The following is a 22,462-nucleotide window of genomic DNA, read 5'->3' on the forward strand; positions in this document are numbered from 1 at the left end:
CACTTTGCACTTATTTTGTGTTTGCTTCTGCCGCTTTAGTACACGGTTGCATAATCGACTAAATCGACACTTGCACCCAATGCACTTTTTGCACCTTAAAAAGCTCGCAGCATGCTCTCAGCAAACTGCAGGTGAGACACTCATGCCACTGAGTGAGTATGGTGAGGTGAGAAAGTAAGAGTGAAAGCTTTCGGTTAGTTCGGTCAGGCTACAAGTTGTTGTTCAAGCGCAACAGATGCAACAACAATTACAACAACCAAAAAACTACCAAGGTTAATTGTAACAGGCAAACAGCTGAAAAAGCCCAAAAATGAAAATGGAGAAAAAAGAATTCCAGCAAGGATACGCAAACAACACACACGCACACACAAACAGAGACACACAGAACAGCCATGAGATTGGCGAAGGACCTCTGCACAAGGATCCCATTATGCTGACATTGGTCTGCCCTTGATCGGCAGTAAACCTTTACACAGCTGCCAAAGGACACTAAGCCGGCTCTCTTCCATTTCTCTTCCTCTTTTTGTAAGTGTGTGTGTGTGTGTGTGTCTTGGTTTAGTCCTTGGCCCTGACTTGCAGGCAACTTAATTGGCAGGTAATTGACTTTGAGTGGCAAGGATTTATCTTGAGGCATTGAAGTACATTGTATTTGGTATAACTTACAGTAATCGATTTGAATTAGTTTCATTTGTTTACATACCTGCAAAAACAGAGAGAGAGAGAGAGAAAAATGAATTAGAAATTAGAATATTTAAATTTCTTAAATCTGGGTCATCATATGTACATACATATATATAACAGAGTGAGAGAGAGAGACAGAAATTAAGGTTACATTTTTCTTTGCCTTAGGTTTTTCTTTTATCTGTATGCATGTTTTCCTTTCCTTTTTTCCCCATTCTATTGTTGCTTTTTCTGTGTGTTTTGCTTTTCGTTTTTTTTTTTTTTTTTTTATTATTCGTCGCTGTTTTTTTTTTTTTTGTTATTGCGCACACGCCAACGACCTTGACCATCACAATTTATTTTCATTCCGTTGCCTCTCTCTTTCTTTCTTTAGCTATCTCATTCTCTATCTGTGTGTGTGTTTGTAACTGTATAATGTGTGTTTGAACAGCGCAAGTGACACACATTACGTAGGTCCCCCCATTTAGTTGGCCGTCGTCTGCTTATACAAGACCCATATGCCTTAGATACATACTCACACACACACACACACGCACACAACCCAATGGGCGTATAAGTATTATGTTTATTATTATTATTATTAGATTTTCGTATATCATTTAAAATACAAACAATTAAATGGAACTAAAATGAAAATATATTATAGGAAATTCTTAAATCATTTCACATTTCAATTCAGTGCAATTAACTAAATAAATAAAACAACAACAACAACAACAACTATCCTTATGATTAATGAGATAACAATCCAACTCGAAAATTAATCAATATTAACTTGTAGCTAACAGTCAGTTAATTGGAGTCATTTATTTCATTTTATTAATGGTATTTTGTTTTTCTCTATTTTTCTCTTCTTCAAAATATAGGTAAATTTAATTAACAATTTCCATAACAAAAGGTTTTCACGTTTTTTTCCTTTTTTCTTTTTTCATTTCCATTGTGAGAAGTGTCAAAACACTTGGGGGTTAATAAAGAGACGACTATCATCAACTGACCGACTTTCATTACAATTTTCAACCTTCATCCTTTGTGGGAATGGCACTAAAACTTAAACTTACTCTCTTTGTTCTGTACGGATCTATGTAAATGTTATACATAATAGTCCTTTAAGGAACGATTTAAAATATAAACTAATTGATTTAATATATTCATTTGCATTTCAAATTGATTAATGGCAATTATTGTTTAGGATCAAGGTATCCTGTTGCCTAGAGAGAACACTAGTTTCGAAAAGGTCGTTATATATTTATACCCCATTAAGGATTAAGTTTAATTCAACATTTTTTGGGGGGGGAAGATCTTCATTCTCGTCCCACTCTCAACGAAACAAGAAAACTCTCATTTAGTTTTTGTTAAAATTGTTGCGAGATTCCTAAAAACTATTTCATTTGTTTGGATGGCATTTCAAGATTCTTAACTATATAATTATTGCGAGTTTTTTTATACACATCTGTTTGGAATTGCATCTTTCTAATCAATTATTCACATCAGATGCATCATCTAGTATATACATATAGTTGATGATGATGATGTGTGTGTGCGTGTGTGTGTGTATTTAGAGGTGTTTATTTGCTTTTGTAGTTTCAGTATGATTATCGTAAAAGCATTATGCACACCTGTATTATAAATTTAATGCGGAAGCAGGCAAATTGCTTGCCTCTTTTGCCTCGTGGCCAACCAATAAATCGTTGAGAGTGTTTCATATACACAAAAATAACATTTTCAATGTCGCGCAAAGCAACAAAACTAGAGGAAAAAAAATAAAGGAACAAAATGCACACGAATACAAATTGTACAATATATATATATATATGTATATATATATATATTTAGTAATTGGGTGAGGTCAATGCGGTGGGTCTTAAGCTACGTCAATTGGAGGTGGGTGCTGGGTCGGTTTCAGATGATATTGGTAACTCTCTCACACGGAACTGAACAGGCAGCAGGGCAGGCACAGTGGGCAAAATGCCAAGGCAACAAATACAAGGCAAGGAAATAAAGCAAAACCAAACTAAAAAAACAACAACAAATTATAATTGAACAAAGCACAATTTCATAATAATTTGCAAAAAGGCAGAAAATAGGAAAGCAAAAAAAAAAAAAAAAAAAAAAAACGACGAAAATAGGATATAAGCAGGCAGCAAAGTCAGCCAGCAAGCCAATTTTAAAAATAGACGACAAAAACAAACAACAACAAAAAATCGACCCAAAAACCTAAAGAAGGCAAAGAAAGTGAAAATTGGGTTAGTTGGGCAAAAGAGAATCGAACACAGCAGCAAAAGAATGAATAAACTGAAAATCGATTGCTCATACGCCCCGTTGCTCGCTGGATTATTTCAAAGGCAGATTACAATGGCCAATTATTAGATCATTCACAATGTTATCCCGGCTAGACATTAACTGACTTCAGGCACCCAGAAGGATAACTTGCCTTTGCCCTTGGCCCTGCCCCCCCTATAACCTAGGCCTGTATGCCTCGTGTCCTTGCCCTTGCCATTTCTTGATTATACAATCCTTAAGCACACGCGCTGTGAGTTATTATTGTTGCTGTTGCTGTTGCTGTTGCTGCTGCTGTGTTGCAATTGTCATTGCCATTTTTGCCCACATCCGTGACCATGAACAAGAACTTGTCAATTTCAGAAGGTTTTCCATTCAAAGTCGTGGGGGGGGGACATAAAATAAGTAAAATCGCGCTCTCTTTCACTCTCTCACACTCTCTGTCTCTGCTAATATTGCCAGAGAGCAGCCAAAGGAGAGATAGAGAGAAACATATACAGAAAGAGATAGACAGAGAGAAAAAGGTCCACAGAGATGATGATGATGATGATGAGATGATGATGGCTGACTGGCTGGTTGGTTGGGTGTTTTGTTGTGTGGGTGATTGGGGCACGAAAAAAACAACGTAACTTAATTTCTAAAGAGAACCTCCTTCATTTTCTCCACCTTTTTAACTGATTTTCACTCTTATGCACTGCATAAAGTTTATTGGTGGCAATTGCATTTAGTTACAAAACAAAAACTTTTACTTTTAAAATAGAAGAAGCGAAAAACTTTAAGAAAAACTGCTTTATTAATAACCAAGTTGCCTTCACAAAGAGCATCGAACCCCAGCAAGTGCCAGCGACAAATTGAATGAATTGAGTTCCATTACAGAGAAAAATGCGTCATACGATCTGAAGAGGATACCAAGAATAGAGTTTCTTTATAAACAAATATTCATTCGCTTTATTAATGCTAAATTTAGCATTTGAGAATTATTTATTGAAAACTCTTTTTGATAAAAGATTCTTTTTCTATCTATAAGCTGGTTTTATTTTTAGATTAAGTCAACTATCCTATCACTTTTTGTTTATATGTAGGTACATATGCATCGGCGGGGGATCTATTTATTTATTTGTTAATAGAGTCTCTCTCTCTTTTCTGTTAAAATTTCATTTAAATCTGCTTGACTATTTCATCAGGGGTCACCACTTATTAAAACAAGCAAACAAAAACCGGAAAGAGGAGAGAATCGAACAAGGACATCATCTATGGCGCGACTATGCCACTTGACAGTGACCTTACAACAACTGACCGTCAATGGCCCACTACCTCTAAAAATCTACCACATTTCCTACCATCTAACCATCACTCCCTCCCCTCCCCCAGCCACCTCATTGGCTGCTGCTGTTGGCTGCATAACCTTTTGCATTGCATTTTAGTCGAAGCTCATGAACCTGACATTGAACGTGAATGTGTTTGGCAATGAAAATTTTCTTTACTCACACTTCCGTCTAGCTAAAAGAAGGCTAAAAACGTTAAGAGAGAGAGAGAGAGAGCGAGAGAAATTGAAAATAACAGAGAATGTGAGGATAAAAAAGAGAGTGAGCGGCATTGGTGAAATGACAAAGAGTATGGGCAAATGCCCTAGGCGCTTTTAGCTGTGGTGGCATTTTTGATGATTTTTTTTTTACATTGTTGCCTGTTTCTTTGCTAAATTGTATGCGTCTGTGTGTGTGTGTGTGTGAGTGTGTAAATTGGAGGTCAGGTCAGGGCCAACATGCCTGACATTTTTCCAATGCACAACACCAAGTTCATAAATATGCAAGTGTAAAATACATTTTTCTTTTATTTTCTATTTGTCCCTCATTTAGTATTGGGTTAGTGGGACAAACAAAATCGGTTTAACTAAACCAAATGCATATTTAAATAAAAATTGCGTCATTTTACCAAGCAAGCAAAAGAAAAATGAATAAAAGGCAAACAGACACTCGGGAGACACACATTCAAAGTTTCAATGGGCAATTAACTATCAAATTTTTATGGCAAATCGATAATAGTTTAATGAAAATCCATTTGGAAATCAGTTACAGTTAAAGGTTCGTCCTTGTACTCGCGTCCTGAATAACAAATAAGGCTAATAACGGTATATATGATCATACCTATATGAGTGAAAAATAATGTGTGAATGGGAGTATTTTACTTAAATAATAAATGCACAAGTATGTAAATACTTAATATTTAAGTGCAATGAACTTGATTAGTATGGCCTATAAAGATGTACATTTGGTAGTCACAATATCAACCAAAATAGGCCTAAAAAGGCCAACCTAAATTTCTGACAATGTTTTAAAGCTAGAACTAACAAAAAGAAAGCTCAAAAAACTATTTATTTTCAACACTAATTCATATTGTTAAGAAAAATTGACTTGAAAGATGAGAAACACTAACAAAAAGAGTAGTAAGACTAACAAAGAGATGAATAAAAGATTAAAAATACTTCAACTACCAATCATTAGATGAATAATTTCAATTTTTTTTTTTTTTTAAGTAAACATAACATAACATATTATGTTCTTTATATTCTTTAGTCACTGCCTGTCTCTTTAGTTGCCCTAAATTGCACATTTAGGTCATGAACCGGAAACGTCTTAATTACATGGAATAAGTGAAGCTCAAAGTCAATTTGCATGCACCACAACAAAAAAAAAAAAAAAGTTGCAGACGACAACAGTCAACATAAAGGAGAAAGAATGAGAGAAAGAGGTAGGGAGGAAGAGAAAAAGAGAGATAGAGATAGAGAGAGAGGGAGAGAAAAAAAAAAGAATTGCATATAAAACTTGAATCGAAATCAAGAGTTGAAAATAATTAAGCCGACCAGCAGAGCAGAACCAAGCCGTGAAAGGAATTGGCAGACAAAGGGCTGAGAGATGATGATGTTGATGATGGACTGGACAAAGAAATATATACATATATATAATATGTATATATACATATATATATATATATGTATTTATATATAATGTATATATGAAACAAATTGGAATAAAAATCCGTGCAGACGCTATAGAACAGCAAAAAGAATGAACTAAACCATTAAAGACCTTGAACTTTGTTAAGTAGAATAAAGGGAGATGTTGAAGGTGGACCAAGAGTTGGAGACATGAAAGGCAAAGAGCAGCCTTAAATCAAGAACAAACCAAGCCAAGCCAACCAATGTAGGGCAGAAAACACAAGACAGACAGAAGAGGGAGATGTGAGAGATAGAGAGTATAAGTGAGGGCGAAATAAGGGCCGCAGAGGATATGTATGTCTGCGAGTTATTAGCAGGATCTAAAACAAGAACTGGTTAGTCAGAGTCAGTGAGAGAGTAAGCGAGAGAGAGAGAGAGAGAGAGAGAGATCTGCTGGATTTGGCTGGCCATGGCAAAGAATCAGAGACTTGTGGCAGATAAATGCCATTGACCCACAAGCAAAAAGTCGTTGGCATTGCAACGAGGGAGTTTCAGCTTGGGGGCCCCACCAAGACCTTGATATTTTCAATGAGTTAGAGAAAGATGGCAAAATAAGACACAATCCACAACGGAGTGTAAATAGAAGAGAAGAGACCAAGAATTTGTGTAAAAATACACTTATATTTTGTTGTATTTATGTTTTTGTTTTTGCTGCACATACAATCAAGTTACATCGTCACGGAAAAACGACCGAACACAGCTATTTATATATATTTATATACCTTCCTTTTGTGATCTACGCGCGCGCACAGCGTCGGCATTGCCCTCCCCTGTATCTGAATCTGTACTATATCTGGATCTGGACTGTACTCTCTTTCTGGCTAGTTGGCTCCTCACTGACTCTCTGGCTGGCTAGATGACTGGATGACTGGATGCCTGGTTAGGTTGCTTGTCTGAGGTCGACTCGGTGGGCCAGCCTCAAGTGCAGTGCCCTTGACTTAGGTCAATAGCATGAGTCTGATCTGGTTTTTATTATACATACACATCCACACACTCACACACACTGCACAAACAATTTCGCTAGAAAACAGATCCAATTTAGTTATAGTAACCCACATAAATATGACAATATTTTAATACATTCTCAAAGATTCAGCAAAAGCACAACTAACCAAACTAAACTAAACTAAATTATATCTCTTTTCGAAGCGCGAAAATAGAAAAACCCAGATTAAAGCCTGACTGAACTAGCATATTTGGTTCTACCAAAAGCTTCCAATTAATAATGAGTCTTTAGCAGGAAAATGTACATACATATATAACTTTTCAGTATCACTTCTCCAACCCAAAAACCACTGCTCCTATCTCTTCTACCCCCTTCGTGGCACATGTGCGTAAGTTTGTCAACAGGACAGGCCACAAAATGCTGTCAGATACAGACACAGATACACATACACATACACACCAATACGGGCAAGACAAAAAGGTAGCAGAATCGCGGTAGTAACATGTGCCCGTTGCCAGGACAACCATCCATCTGACAATTTGACAGGCTTTGAGGCCATAAAGAAGAGAAGGAGAGTAGAGAGAGACAGGAGGGGAATGACTCCAGGACTCATATGCGTCAAATATGAGTTGCGGTTTCAGTTCAAGCAAACCAACCAACCAAACAGACTTTTGCCTTTTGGTTTAAGTATTTAATTCAATTTTTTATGACACAAATACACACAAACTGAAGCTCGGAAAAACCTTCGCTAGATTGATGCTCGACATATGCCTTATATAAACATATATGTACATATATTGTAAAGGTCACTTCTCCTCCTAAACTATCAAATTTTGAATCAAATTTTTGCATCCAGGACACACAAAGTTGAGAGTTAAAGTAACTTGTTAATTTGTTGCGCAAAACTCAATTCATTTCGCCGTTTTCTGGAAATAAATAATTATTCTTTGTTTGTCATTAATTAAATTTGAAAACTATCAAAAAATGTAGCGCAAAAAAGTGTTATTTTGCACATTTTCTAGGAATATGTTGTCTATAATTTAAGCGCCATACAAATGATGTGTCTGTCCTTCAAGAGTTTAGAGTTTCGTTTGGAGTTTTTGAAGAAAGTTGTTAAAACGACTTGGATATACCCTCCCTTTATATGCTATTAAAACGTGTTGCTTTCAAGAGGCAGTTTAGAGATGAATCTATGGCTGAGAAATTGGTTTGCCTTGTTCCCTAAAGTATGCAATAGGCTTTTCAAGCATTCACTTTTTGTTTATGAACAAATTTTTTAAGTTACAAGGCATACTTTAAGGGGTAAATTTCACATCCCTCGATCAGTCTATGTTCAAGTCTTATATTTGAAGATATTTATCAATCCAAACAAAACTTCTCGCCTTTAATATACCTCAATTTGCCCCTAAACAGGTGTGTAGAGTATATTTCAACAGAAATTTTGTTTTATACAGCTATCTAGTTGAAATTCCATAAAAATCATATAAAACTCTCTACGCGTTTATTGTCATTCTCTATATACATACATACATACATACATATATGTATATGGTTTGCTTTGGTTTTGCGTGACCAAAAACTCGTTGAAAAATACAACAAAAAAAAGAAAAGGAAATAGACGTTTAAATTGAAATTGAAATTCAAAACGTTTTCAATGCAACTACATATGTACAGATGTACCTATGTATGAATATGCTTATATACAATTCGGTTAGTTGAGACATCAAGCCGCCGCCCAAGTTGAAGTAGCCCTCAAATTAAATGAATTTTCAACTTAAAAAATCCAACAAAATGTTATTTAATTGCCAACTGCCATCGAATAGTTCCAGCTGGCATTACACAAATGGCCTTAGGTGTTTGTTGTGTATGTATGTATGTGTATTTGTGGGTGTGTGTAATCAGATTTCGGTTTTGGATGGCCTAGTCTAAGTGTAAGTTTTGTATTGACAACCGTTACTCAACCTTGCATATTGTAATTGAAAACTTGTAGCAAAGCGAGAGTGAGAAAGATAGTGAGAAACTGTGTCTAACGGTTATCGGGGGCAATTGTAAAGCGAGATGGAAAGACCATCAACTGATAGAGATGGCAACAAACAGAGAGAGAGATAGAGAGAGAGAGAGAGAGTGCGAGAGAGATCACTTCTCAAGTACGTCACGTCACAAACATCATGTAACTGTAATCAAATTCGCTAATTGTCATTCTCTTACTCACTCTCGCTCATTCAGGAAGTGTTCTAGTTTTACGTTACGTTACGCCTTGCACTTGTCTGTATCTGTATCTCATACACACACACAATCACACTCTTACAGATTCAGATACAAAAAGCGTTGTTGCTATTGTTGTTGTGTTTTATTTCGCTTTCAGTGTGTCACATTTTTGTTGTTGTTTATTTTTTTTTTTTTTTTATTATTATTATTTCTCTTCCGCTTCTAATTCTAATGCCATCGCTGTCGACGTCGTCGTCGCTGTCTCCGTCACGTCAGACTCGAAGTGACCTTGTGGTTTAGTTTTTGTTTTTATTGTTTGCATTACGCTCCCACTTGTAATTCGCATTTTGTTTTATACTACTTTTTTTTTATAATTGTATAATTTTTTGCTGTTGTTGTTCTTGCTTTTATTTTACTATATAGTATATACTATACGTATATATATATGTATATTCTTGACACTGGAAACTGGTTTTATATGGCATTTCATTCCGCTAGCATTTGGTTAACTGTTTTCTGAACACGAGTGTAAGTAGCCAGGCGGGTTTAGTTAGTTAAGTTTAGTTTAGTTAAGTAACTGGCATGCGACTTTGTTTCAATGTTTGAAATTGAAATTGTATTTAGATTGAGACCGATTGAGTGGGACAAAAGTTATAAATCAATCACTTCAACTGTATATACTTGTACGTACGTATAAACTGATTCTAAAGAAATTTCATGGCCAACTGCTGTTCATTTTAAAGCATTGAAGCACTTCTATAACAGTAAAAGATCAGAGGGTGAACAAGAGACAATAAATCGAATACTTAGTATAAGTTTAGTTAGTTATATTTTGCAAGAAATGTGATAAAATATACATATTTTGGAAAAAGTCTTCAGAATACTTTGTGAACATTTTTAATTCCTTACATTAGGTGGAACTCTTGAAAGTATGCTATAGAAATTATAGGACATTTTCCATAATATTTACAAGCGTTATAGGAAAAGCAAAGGGTATAGGATTAGGGTTTCGACTTTACAGATAAGTGAAATTCGTTTTTGTTTTTTTTTTTTTGGAGCCCCACTAAGTATGCTATGAAAAATATGGAGATTTTTTGGTGTATTTAAACTCTATATAGGAAATCAAGATGGAAACAATTGCAATTTAAATATAAATATTGTGTAAAGCAGCCAATGAGAAGTAAACGTAACATTTTGGAAATGCATTTCACATTTTGGATTATTAAAATTATTTAAATGTATACAAACAATCGATTGAAACACAAGTGATTTTCAATACAAAACCTTGAATTCGAAACGTATATTTGGGACTTTATTAATAGAAACTAATATTGAATTGTATACAAAAACATAAAAGTATTGAGAGATCTCTGTGAAATTTGAATAATTTTTGAACCTGCATATGATTTGCATTTGCTGCAGCAAACCATTTGCACACATGCATATAAGCTTTTAATTTCTTTGTCTTTTTGTTTTGGTTTTGTTTTTGATTTGCGTTCTAGCCAATTCTCAATTGACTCATAACTTGCGTAAACTATTTTTCCGGCTTGCCCCGGCCTTAGTCGGTCAGTCAGTCAGACAGTTAGTCAGTCAGTCATTTGCTTAGTTAGTCAGTTAGTCAATCAGTTCGGTGCGACCTTGCCAGCAAAATCGGTTACATAAGAAGCGCCGTGCTCAAGCAATCGCAATTTGTTGGCGTTCGCGATGATGATATTTGTTCAGGTCTCTGCTCTACCTCTCTACCTCTTTCCATCTCGCTTTCACTCGTTTGCGTGATAGTTGTTGTTGTGCTACTCGCACTCGCACACCGTACACTCATAGTCATACTTATATTATTTAATAAATAGGCAAACGCGTAATTTGTTAAGCTCCATATATACTAGTTGCATTTTGTGCAATTGCAAATTGAAAACAAACAAAATAAAACAAAAAATTGTAAAAATAACTAAATTGATTATGGCCCATAAAAATGCATAACCAGATTGACGATACAGGGAGAACGAAAGAGTTCAAGTGGAAATTAAGTTAAATATAATTTTCATGCATGGAAATCTAAAAGGGTCAATCAAACCAAAAAAGAAAGGGAAAGGACTTTTCATGATGATCAAAAAGTGCATGTTTTGAAAATATTATAGATAATCGAATTGAAAGATGTATTCTAGAATGATGCTTAGTTTGAACAACAACAACCAACAATTCTTGAAATTGTCGTCTTGTATAACAAATCGACTAATACATATTTGTTATTAATTTTATAAATGAATAATTATTGTTGTTGTTTTGTTGTGTAAAAAGGGTTTTATAATGCAATTGAAATATTGATACTAGTTTTGATATGCATATTATATGAATATATGTAGCTAGCTGCTGATCGTGTGATCATGATATGAAATCAAGATTGTATAATAATAATGCAAAGGTCATTCATAGGCTAATCGTAGAAATATACTAAATATAGTAAGTAATATAAATTGTTGTTGATTTTCAAATCAAATATATATCTCAAATAAATATATTCAATATACTCATGTGTCTGATTGAATAACCAGTGGGACTTAATTCCTAATACTAATTGGTAATCGGTAATTACAGTTTTCCCATTGTTTACTACTAGTTCACAAACAGTTTTAGGTCTAAAAAGTACAGAATATTACATTCCATCGTTCTTTTTTTTTGGCCGGTAGAGTGTTGTTGTGGTCAACGCAAAGTAATCAGTTAGTAACCGTTAGTTAATGAAACTAAATTGCAGTTTCTAGAGTACTTTCATTGCATCTACAACTGGTCACGATATATACAAGTTATTTTATGTACAAGTGTACAAGTATATACCAAGTTGATTTCTTACTTTGATTGACACTTTGAGTTCTTCATTCAATGGGCGACAACAACGACAATTGCTGCCATTCGTTCAAAACATAACAATGAAATAAAAATATACCAAGAATACAAATAAACGTTCTATATAAATACATACATACATATAACTATATAGATATGGGGAGTGTGTGTTTATATATACATACATACATACACATACGTGATGATACGTATATGAGCTGATATGATGCGTAAGCTGATTTCAACTTTATCAAGAATCCCTGGCCATAGGCATTCGCCCCCATTTTCTGACATTGACATTGAAATTTTGTGTGTGTGTGTGTGTGTGTTTTTAAAGTACACTTCATGGCGCAATTGAGTGAGTCCCTCTATTAGTGGCCAAAGAACAGGTAGCAGCATCACTTGACAAATTGTTCCACATCGAACACATATAAATCTATCACACATCTATCAACAACAACAACAACACCAAAATGGCCTTGACTTTTATTTACTTAACTTTTAATAAAAGTAAAGAAAGAATCACAAAAAAAAAACCGACAACGGACCAGACTTGTTTATTTATTTATTAGCCAAAGCAACACAACAAAAATCGAAAGAAAAAAAACAACGTACAGAAAAGAAAAGAAATAATAATAATAATAAAAAGCAACAAAATCTAGAGACAGACAAAGGGAAAGACAGAGAGAGAGCGAGAGAGAAGACAGAAATCAGTTGCCTCGGACTGACCATATATGTATCTATATAAATATATATATATACCTACATATACATATATTGTATAACTCGAAGCGTTTCTTGAGACATGTGCCAAAGCGAAAAGCAGCGAAAAAATGAAATCATTAGAATGCTATGGGCTCAATCTTGTCTTGAAAGTGACAACTGGGTCGAAGTCGTCCCCCCACCTCTGGGACCGCCACTCCCCCGCCTCAGTATCACTCTCACTCTCTGCCTTCTCCTTTATTCTCTTTCGCTCTGTCTGTCACTTTTTGTTTAATGCTCGAAAAACTGGTTTGCAGTTTTTTTTTTTTTTTTTTTTTTTTTAGAAGTCTAAACAACATATGATTAAGCCGCATATATACCTGACTACTTAAATACAAACATAAGTAGTAGTTGTTAATTTTTGTTTCAAAGATTCGCACAAATAATGATTAATTATGGGGTATGGTCAAATCAGGAAGAAAACCAAAAGTGAATAATCAAATTGAATGCGCTTTTGAATACTCTAGCCCAAGAAAAGGGTACTATAATTTGTGTCAGAGTTGTGAAATGGCAAAAGAGTCAAGTATTTCGTATCCAATCAAGTATTTACAGTAGATTCCTGATCGGCCATCAGGACTGTCAGACTGAATCAAAGTCTTATCAGTCCTTTTGGCTTATAAGGTTTTAGCCCTATCATTGATCCTTAAAGATAGGCAAAGTGTAAGAGGAACTGGGCTTTGTAAGGGTATACAAACTTCGGTGCAAATTAGCTGGACCCTTTGCTTATAAGTAAGTCTATATTACCAGCCAAAACAAAAAGGCTAATGATCATAATTAAACAACTATCAACAAAAATGTTATTACTTAACTTAAAAGAAATAAATCTGAAGCAGATTCCAAACAAATTTTAGTCTCCATGATCTTTTGTGATCCTCAGATTTTCCATTTTTCTAGAGAAACTGTTAATATTTCATTAAACAAGTGGACTACGCATAAAAAAAACATTTGGGAACGAAAAGAGCCAAAACATTTCATTGCTTATCTATCAGATTAATAATATTATAATCGAGAATGACAATTGTATTTGTGATGCCAAGAATAGCAAATTAAATTACATATATGTTCATATATTTTGAGTATCAAGTATATAACATTCATTAAAGCAATCAATCAAACAAACAAAAGGGAAAAATGCAAATTTTTTTTTTTTTGGTAAGCAAAAAGTAAATTCTCATGTTTCATTTCACTGAGCAAGAATTAACAAAAGTTTTGTGGAAATTAACTTAACACATATCGTCAACACCTTCCACTTGATATATAGATACATATATCTACTGTAAAGATACATATATATATATATATATACATATCTGTGTATATATGTATATATAAAATATAAGAAACACATAACCCGCATCGTTTTGGGCCAGACAAAACGGAAGCTTGCCATGAAATCACCAATGCAAATTTTTGGTTTTGGGAATAAAATAAACCCAAAATAAAAACAACAAAACAAAACAATATATATATATATTGAATACTTAAATATATATATATATATATATATATGTATATAGATATATAAATTGCCTATACTTGGTATTTTTAGTAGTCAATGCAAATTTGCACCCTTATATATTTAATTTATGCGCAATTTCTTTATATTTAATTCTAATTTGGATACAACAAAAACACAAATCGGAGCTGCCCCGCTGCCAATGACGCGCTGCTGTTGAGCCAATTGAGTTTATTCCAGTTGAAGTTCAAGGTGAGAGCCGCCCAGTCAAAACACAAGCGAGATAGAGAAAGAGAGAACGCAGGAGAAAATAAGCGAAATTCACACACAAACAAAATGAAACAAACAAACAAAAAAAAACACATTTTTTTCTTAAACCCAGAAAAGTTTGAACGACTTGATGCATACCCTGCAAAAGTAGCCTATTAAACTATTTGTAACGCCACCTGGCGGGCAATTTGACGTACAAGATAATCTTTAGCCCTGAGCTAAGTTTAAATGATTGTAGGTAATATCTACAATAAAGATTCAAATTTGATTAACTTCATTTTCATTGATTTTCAATAATTTTCTGCTTTATTTTGTTATAATTCTCAACTAGTTTAAGCATTGAAGATGCAATTTCGTGTTGATAGCTTTGCAGATATCTATTCCTGGTCAACTTTTTGTGCAGCCTATGAAATAATCTTCTAACTAAGATTAACCTCAGCTCCTTAATGAACCTTTATTTAAGTTTATAGATTATGGTTTCTAATCTATTGAGAGTTTCATATACCCTTTTTGTGTATATAAACTTAGGGTATGAAAACAAACACATACAAGAGCAACCTTGACAAACATTCAAAATAAAATTAATGAAATGAAAAAAAAATATATATATGTATAAAAAGAAGGGAAAGAACAGAATAACAAACAAATTTCAATCTAAATTGATAATTATATTTAAATGAAATAAAATGATATATCATTATCTCACTTTAGGTACTCTTGCTCTCTTTAATTTTTTTCACCTGGTGAAATTACAATTCAATTTTCATATCCCTTAGGAAACGGTTAGAGTGATAAATATTTATGGGATAAGTATTCAACCCTCACGATTCCCAAATGCATTCCATCATACAAAAAATATGGGGACATTATTAGATTTGCAGATTATATAGAAAGTAAATAGCTTTCATACACCCAGAAATATGTAATATAATAATTTGACCTTTTAGCGGTTGTAACAACAAACAACCGTTACTCACACACACACACACACAGTAAGTATTTATATTCACTTAGTAACTGAACCCTCCTTCCCCCGACCTTCCACACCACCCACCAACACTGTCACCTTCACCTCTCTTAGTAATTGTCAACCGCTAATTCAGTTGCATGTCGAACGTTTGACCATTTCCTATAAGCCGCCTTTGGCTGCCATATTTCAAAACTAAACTATACAACAAATACGTTAATGATAATGATCAAACAGATAAGTCTAATTATGATTTAGAATAAATTCTTTTGCCAAATACTAAAATTTAAAGCAAATGTTGGTACTTTTCAGGACCAATGTTGGCCATACATATATCAGCTATAGCTAGGAGCCCAAAACTGCTTAGTTTCCCCATTTGAATTTGTTTTTGAAATGTGTATTAGGAAGACATATTCTTTTTAATAAGCAGATATGTATATCACGTGCCCAGGAGTCTTTGGAGCATTGTCTGATTGTGATAGAATCCTACAGATTGTTTCAGTTCTATAATTAAAGGCATTTTGTTAACCAGTGTCTTTAGAATTTATAATATATGTATGTTTGTATATAGAACTTGTCAACCATCGATATACCGGTCGACAAGTGCCTGCAAGCTTCAGGGTCAACAGGTTGCTCAGTTACTTTGGCACATAAATTTATTTCAATTTGAACAGGAGGAGGAAGGGAAAGAAACAGGGAGATTGACAGAGAGAAGATTTAAGATTGAATTGCTTGGAAGACTCACCTAGATCAGGAATTGAGCTGGATGGTTCCTCGCCGTTGCTGTTGCAGTTACCATTGTTGTTGTTGCTGCTACTGTGGTTGTTGTTGTTGTTAATATTGTTATTATTATTGTTGTTATTATTGTTGTTGTTGTTGCCCATATTTGATGTGGCATGCTTAATTTTAGGTGGTGGCGGCGGCGGTGGTGGCCGCATTGATGAATTCCCAGCATTTGTATGAGTTTGTGGTGCAACATTATTATTATTATTGTTATTATTGTTGTTACTACTACTGGAGCTACTACTGGATACAACAGGTGTGCGAAATATATGCGATGCACTCGATGAGGCAGACGACGTCGATGACGCCGCTGCTGCTGCTGCTGCTGAAGAAGAAGAGGAGGCTGACGTTGCTCCATTGCTGCTGCTTGAGCTGACATTGGCAATAACATGTTGCTGTTGTTGGAAGTGATTTGAGGCAATGACATTGACATGTCTTGTACTCGTACTGACCACAAATTTGCGAGCTGCTGCTGTGGGTGGTGGTCCTGCCCCTACACCACCACCACCACCACCGCCTCCACTATATTGCTGTGGCGGCGGCGGCGGTGGCGGTGGTGGTGCTGGTGTCGGTGCTGGTGGTGCCAATGGTGGTGTCTGACGTTGTTGATATTGTTGTTGCTGCTGCTGCTGCTGTTGCTCCAAATATGCTCCTCGACGGGCAATAACTGGCGAAACGGGAGCAGAACGCGAATGATGATGCAAGGGTGGCGGCGAAACGGAATGACGACGTGTACCGACAACCACAGTGGAACAACCTGTGGCCTCATCATATAAACGACCATCACGTATAACACGAACATGCTGTTGTTGTTGCTGTTGCTGATGATGCAAAGGTGGTGGCGATTGATTAACACTTAACGTACGTTGCTGTTGCTGTTGCTGCTGCTGCGTTGAGATGGGATAATGTTGCTGCTGCTGCTGATGCAATTGCTGTATGGCCGAAGGACTTGCCGAATGACGACGCGATAAATGTTGCTGCCCCGTTTGTGTTGAGGATAATGTACGGGTTATTATAATTTGTGGTGCTCCTGTACTCGATAATATTGTCGTTGTCTCTGGTGAACGTATGGAGCCACCACTACCACCACCACCAGTTGCTGCTGCTGCTGTTGCACCACTGCCCGCCGTAACATGCTGTGTGTATATGTGTTTGATGGCACCAACTGTGGTCCCAGCACCAGCTGCTGTACTTGTTGAGCTTGCCCTCTGTTGTACATACTCGACGCGTGGGGTTAAAATCACTTTCTGTGTGCCACCGGGTGTGGTTAGGCCAGTGGGTTGGCGTGGTGCCACCGTTTGTACCTGTACATGAGTATAACGTTGTGGTTGTTGGGTTTGTGGGGGTGGTGGTTGTGCTGCTGCTGCTGCTGCACTACTACAACTTGGCTGCTCTTCGCGGTCTTGTTGCTCCAAGTGTAACATTTCAAAATCTATCGGTTCACTTTTAATCATTTTTGCCGATTGTGTTATTATTGATGCGGATGCCGATGCCGATGCTGATGCGGATGACGATGCGGATGCTGCTGCTGCTTGTACAGCTTCCATGCATTTAAGTTTCTTCAACATGTTGTCTGAGAAATTGTTTGTTGCACACAAAAAATTAAAAATGTAGATGTATACCAAAAATATGTTTTTTTTTCTGTTTTCTCTTTTAATATTATGTATAAGAAATGTTTGTTTTTTTTTTTTTTTTTTTGTTTCTTCTTTGTTTATTTGCTTATTGGATTTGATCCTGAATCACTGCCTCTCCTTTTTCTTTATTTTTAATGCTCGCTTGCTAGCTCTGAATTTGCTTCTTTAGTTTATTATTATTATTATTTTTGTTTTAATTTCTTAAAATCAGTCTCTTCTTCTTTACGCTTTTTGTTTTTTTATGTTTAGTTTTAAATTTCTTCTGCTTTTTTTCTATTTTAATTTATTATTATTATATTTTAGATTTTTTTTTTTTTTTTTTTGGATTATCAAAAATGTTGTCAGCCTTTAAAGTTGCAAAGTTGTTTTTCCTTTTCTTTATTATTTTTGTTTTTTAGTTAATTTGTTCTTCTTATGGTTGTTGGGTATTGTTGTTGCTGTTGTTGTTGCTCTTGTGTTTTATAGTTTTGTATCCTAGAGAGAGTTATCCTTACTTTATAGCTAGCGTTGTCGTTAAACCTGCCCACAGTGTTGCTTAGTTATCCTTTTTAAGTTTTTTTTATTTTTTTTGAGGCTCTTGTTGATAGATAGATAATGTTCCTTGATGCTTAAATGATGCGCGAGATGATAATGTTGATAATAATGTCGTACGTAAATGTAGTTTATCCTTTCCAAACAATATGCATATATGTATATATATATATATATATATTTATTTATTTTTTGTATGTATTTTTGTATATATATATATATATATATATATGTAGCTCTCCTACTTTAGTTAGTTGCTAATAATACTTGTTGTGTTTTGTTTATTGGTTTCTCTTCGTTTCCTGACGTTTTTAATCCTTTTCACTTTTCCTTCTTTAGCTCCACAGCAGCTTCTTGAGTATTTCCTGTAGGTATTTGAAGTATCTAGAAATATTAATTGTATTCAAATTAATACGTTTCAGAAATAATACCTTAGACTTAACATTAGACCCTTACTTAATGTGACCCGAACTCATGTACATAACTCAATTATTTGTATACCAATTTATATGAAATTTCTTTAACTGACAGATTTTGATCGTACCAAACCTGGTACGTAATTTAAGAAAATATTCAAGGAAAGGAATTGAATTAAACGGATCATCATTCCCTTTTGGAATCTTTCTATTGTTTATGGGGCATACAAAATACCAAAATTATTAAGAAATATTTAATAAACACTTGCAAAGTCCCAAGAAATCAAAGTATGTGGTGCTAGGCATATCTGACATACTACAAATGCCTGACATATCAATAACATTTATTTCAAGTACAAACAGAACAAAAGAACCTTAGGTGACAATCCTACACTATTGGAGGAGTATTATTACTCCAGCTTGGTACTGCCTAGCGACCAACGAATTGGAAGGAGGAGAAAGTGAGACAGATTGCAAATAAACTAGCTGATGTACATATTGCCTGTGACCTGGACTCTCTGCCTTTCTTTTCTTTTCTTCGTCTGCCCCTACATACTGAACTATTTTATTCCAAGTCTTCAAGTTCAAGTTCATGTTTAATTTTTAATTATTTGTTCCTTAAAGAAGAGAAATTGATCTTTTGAAGGGAGACAAACATCGATAAATTTTGCTTTGTAATCGATAACATTAAAGCTTCCTGTGAACATGAACATGAACATTTCTTTATAATTCAAAAGAAACTCTCATCAAAAACAAGATCTATTTTTCCCTCTTGTTTTCCTGATGCTTCTTCTGATATTTATATATGTATCTATTAGAGTTTTTAAATATATCGAAATCTATATTCTATATTCTCAAGTTGATGACTTAATCAATATAATGTTATTTCTATAGATATTTTGTTCTTACTTACGTTTCAAATAAAATATATATATGTATATGTGTATGCTGGATTGATTGATTGTTTGATTGATGAATTGATTGATTAAAATCCTTGATTAATTGGTAGAAATCTTTCCCTTAGTTATCTTAGTAGTAAGTAGTGTGATGAATACTTGCAAGTTTTCTTTTATAAATAATTTATAGCAAAAAACAAAAAAAAAAAAACTATATATATATAACACATTGTTGTAAATTTTTTAATTATATATGCATTGAAATTAAGTTGAATTGTTGTTGTTGTTGTTGTTTGTTTGTTTGTTGCTTGCTTGGGTTGTTTGGTTGGTTGATTGGTTGTTGTATAAGCTGGTTAAGGGTTTGATAACATTTAATTAAAGTTGCACAATTTCTCACTTGATATACAATATATATATATATGTATATATAGAATATATATATGATTATAATTACGTTTACATACAATTACGGTTTACATTTACGATTACGATTCCAAAAATATATATTTATATATTTATGTTTGTTAAATATTTTGCACATGAAACACAACGCTGCAGTTGCTTTACTTTATCTTTTTTGAAAGGTTTTTTTGTTGTTATTATTATTATTTATTTTGTTTTGTTTCAACCTGAGCAGTAAAAATTATTGAAATTTTATTTTGTTTGTAGTTTTTGCTGAAGTTTGATTTATTAATATTCTTTCCATTTGTTTAAAACACCTTTTAAAAAAATATATTATATTTGTTATACATTTTTCTTCGTTTTTGTTTTTTTATAAGTTAGAGTTATAGTTATTTCCGTTTTGATATATTGTATTTAAGTGGGGTTGGTGGTGAAGGAGGACTGGAGATAGATTTTTGTTGTGGGCATATTTTTGATTAATTTTGCGTTGAATTTTTTTGTTTTTCTATATAGTATTTGTTAAAACACATTGTCAATTTTGGTTGGTATGTATGTACACATGTGTGTATGTATGTATGTATGTGAATTTCACTTGATGGATTCTACAGCTGTTATTGATTCTTGCTCAGCTGAAAAAAGAAGGCTCAACAGCTGGGTGTGCTATTTTATAAGAGGCTGGGCGGAGTCAAAAATTATATATGCACATAGGATTGATTCTTTTTTTTTTTTTTTTTTTTTTTTGTAATTCGGAGAATTATGTTTAACACCCACACACGCAAACACACAAATACACACGAGAGCGAAAGGCGTATTTAATATAACTAGACGAGACAGAGACACAGCCGCCCAGTTCAAGAGCAAGGTGAATACTACAAGGATAACACCAATATAATACACCCAACAGCTGTTCGGCTCCTGCCGTTTTTGCTCTGCTCCCAAGCTGCACAAGGACAAGGACGATTCAACACGGTCAGTAGCAGCAGCAGCAGCAGCACTGGCACTGGCACGGGCAATGGCAATGGCAATGGCACTGGGACTCGCAATGGCAATGACTATGGCAGCAATTCAATGTTAAACACACTTTTTTGCCCTTGACAATGAGGCGGCTTCCTTTCTTATATAATTTAGCCATAATTATTGCAACAATTTCTCATTTTGCGATTCAAAAAAAAAAAAGCCACAAAAAAAAAAAAAAGAAAACAAAAAATGGGTAAAAGAAATTATTATTATCGTGAGTATTTTATTTAGCGATTATTTATTTTCAATTGTAACGACGATTTTTTATTTGGTTTTTAATATTCTCGAGGGGGGAGGGAGGTAATGATCTTTTTGTTGTTCTTGCATTTGCAAACTCTGTGTTTGAGAAGATTTTAGCTCCTTTTTTTTTTTGTGGGAGGTTCTTTTCTGTTTTGAGGGAGTTTCGGTTAGGATATGATTTTTTTTTTTTTTTTTTTTTTAAATATTTTTTGTTTGTTTATTGTGTATTTTGTCGCGTTCGAATTAAAATTCGCAACCGCTGCGTTTGCCGTACTTTCTCCGACTAACAAAACCCACAAAAAAGCCCCACATAAGCTTCAGAACAGAAAACCAGAATTCTGAGAGACACACAGACAGAGACAGAGACTGAGAGAGAGAGAGAGAGAGCAAACGAACTCGGGAGAGAGATAGAGAGTGAGAGCGAGAAGTAACCTCTGCTAAACACACACACACACATATACAGAGAGGGAGCAAGAGCGACAGAGATAGTGCCTGCACACACAATGAAAGTGAAAACCGCTAAAAAGGTGGGCACGTCTGTGTAGGCGAGAGAGAGAGAAAGAGAGAGCGACTCTCTCACACATAAGGAGATAGCTATGCAAGAGAGCTTGCGCCAGCGCGTACAAGGAAGTTGAGAAAAAACCCATGAAGACAACAAAAAAATACAGTGTAAAGAATACAACAAGCAAAACATAAATAAACAAAAATAAACGCGAATGAAGCAGACAAAAGCAAAAGACGCTAAAGACGCCTACGATAGCGATGGATGTAGGGCTGTGTGTGGGGAGTGCTAACTGAGGGTTAACAAATTGTAGCATGAGGTAGGAAGAAGTCAAGCCCAAAAAAAGCTTTTGAAGTTTAGAAGGGTGGCTCGCTTAACGGAGTTTTTGGCCCCTGCTCCCCTGAAAGAAAAAAAAACACAACACACGGTGCGTATGAGCAATGTGCGTGTGAAACGATTCCTTTTCTGTGTTTTTTTTTCTGTTTTTGGGGTGGGTTCATTTGTATGTGTGTGTGTGTGTGTGTGTATTTAACAGACAAAGTGACAGACTGGCCGACAGAGTTACGCATTGAGGTAGGTTCGGTTTGTGTTTAGGGCCCAACTTGATGAATGAAGTTCAAACTAATACACACAAGAACTCC

The 22,462-nt window shown here is 34.8% G+C and overlaps 1 protein-coding gene across 1 annotated transcript in view; it reads right to left on the minus strand.

Annotated features, from left to right (window-relative positions):
- Positions 1–21,592, minus strand: part of Eip75B (Ecdysone-induced protein 75B) — a 121,586-nt gene extending 99,994 nt beyond the window's left edge. Inside the window, 2 exon segments of the mRNA XM_068287288.1 lie at positions 16,146–18,732; positions 19,678–21,592. Of these exon segments, the coding sequence (XP_068143389.1) occupies positions 16,146–17,751 (1,606 nt within the window). The 5' untranslated portion in view covers positions 17,752–18,732; positions 19,678–21,592.
- Positions 21,593–22,462: the final 870 nt, after the last annotated feature.

This window comes from Drosophila tropicalis, unplaced genomic scaffold (assembly GCF_018151085.1).
Source record: "Drosophila tropicalis isolate 14030-0801.00 unplaced genomic scaffold, ASM1815108v1 contig_463, whole genome shotgun sequence".
NCBI classification, from domain to species: Eukaryota; Metazoa; Arthropoda; class Insecta; order Diptera; family Drosophilidae; genus Drosophila; species Drosophila tropicalis.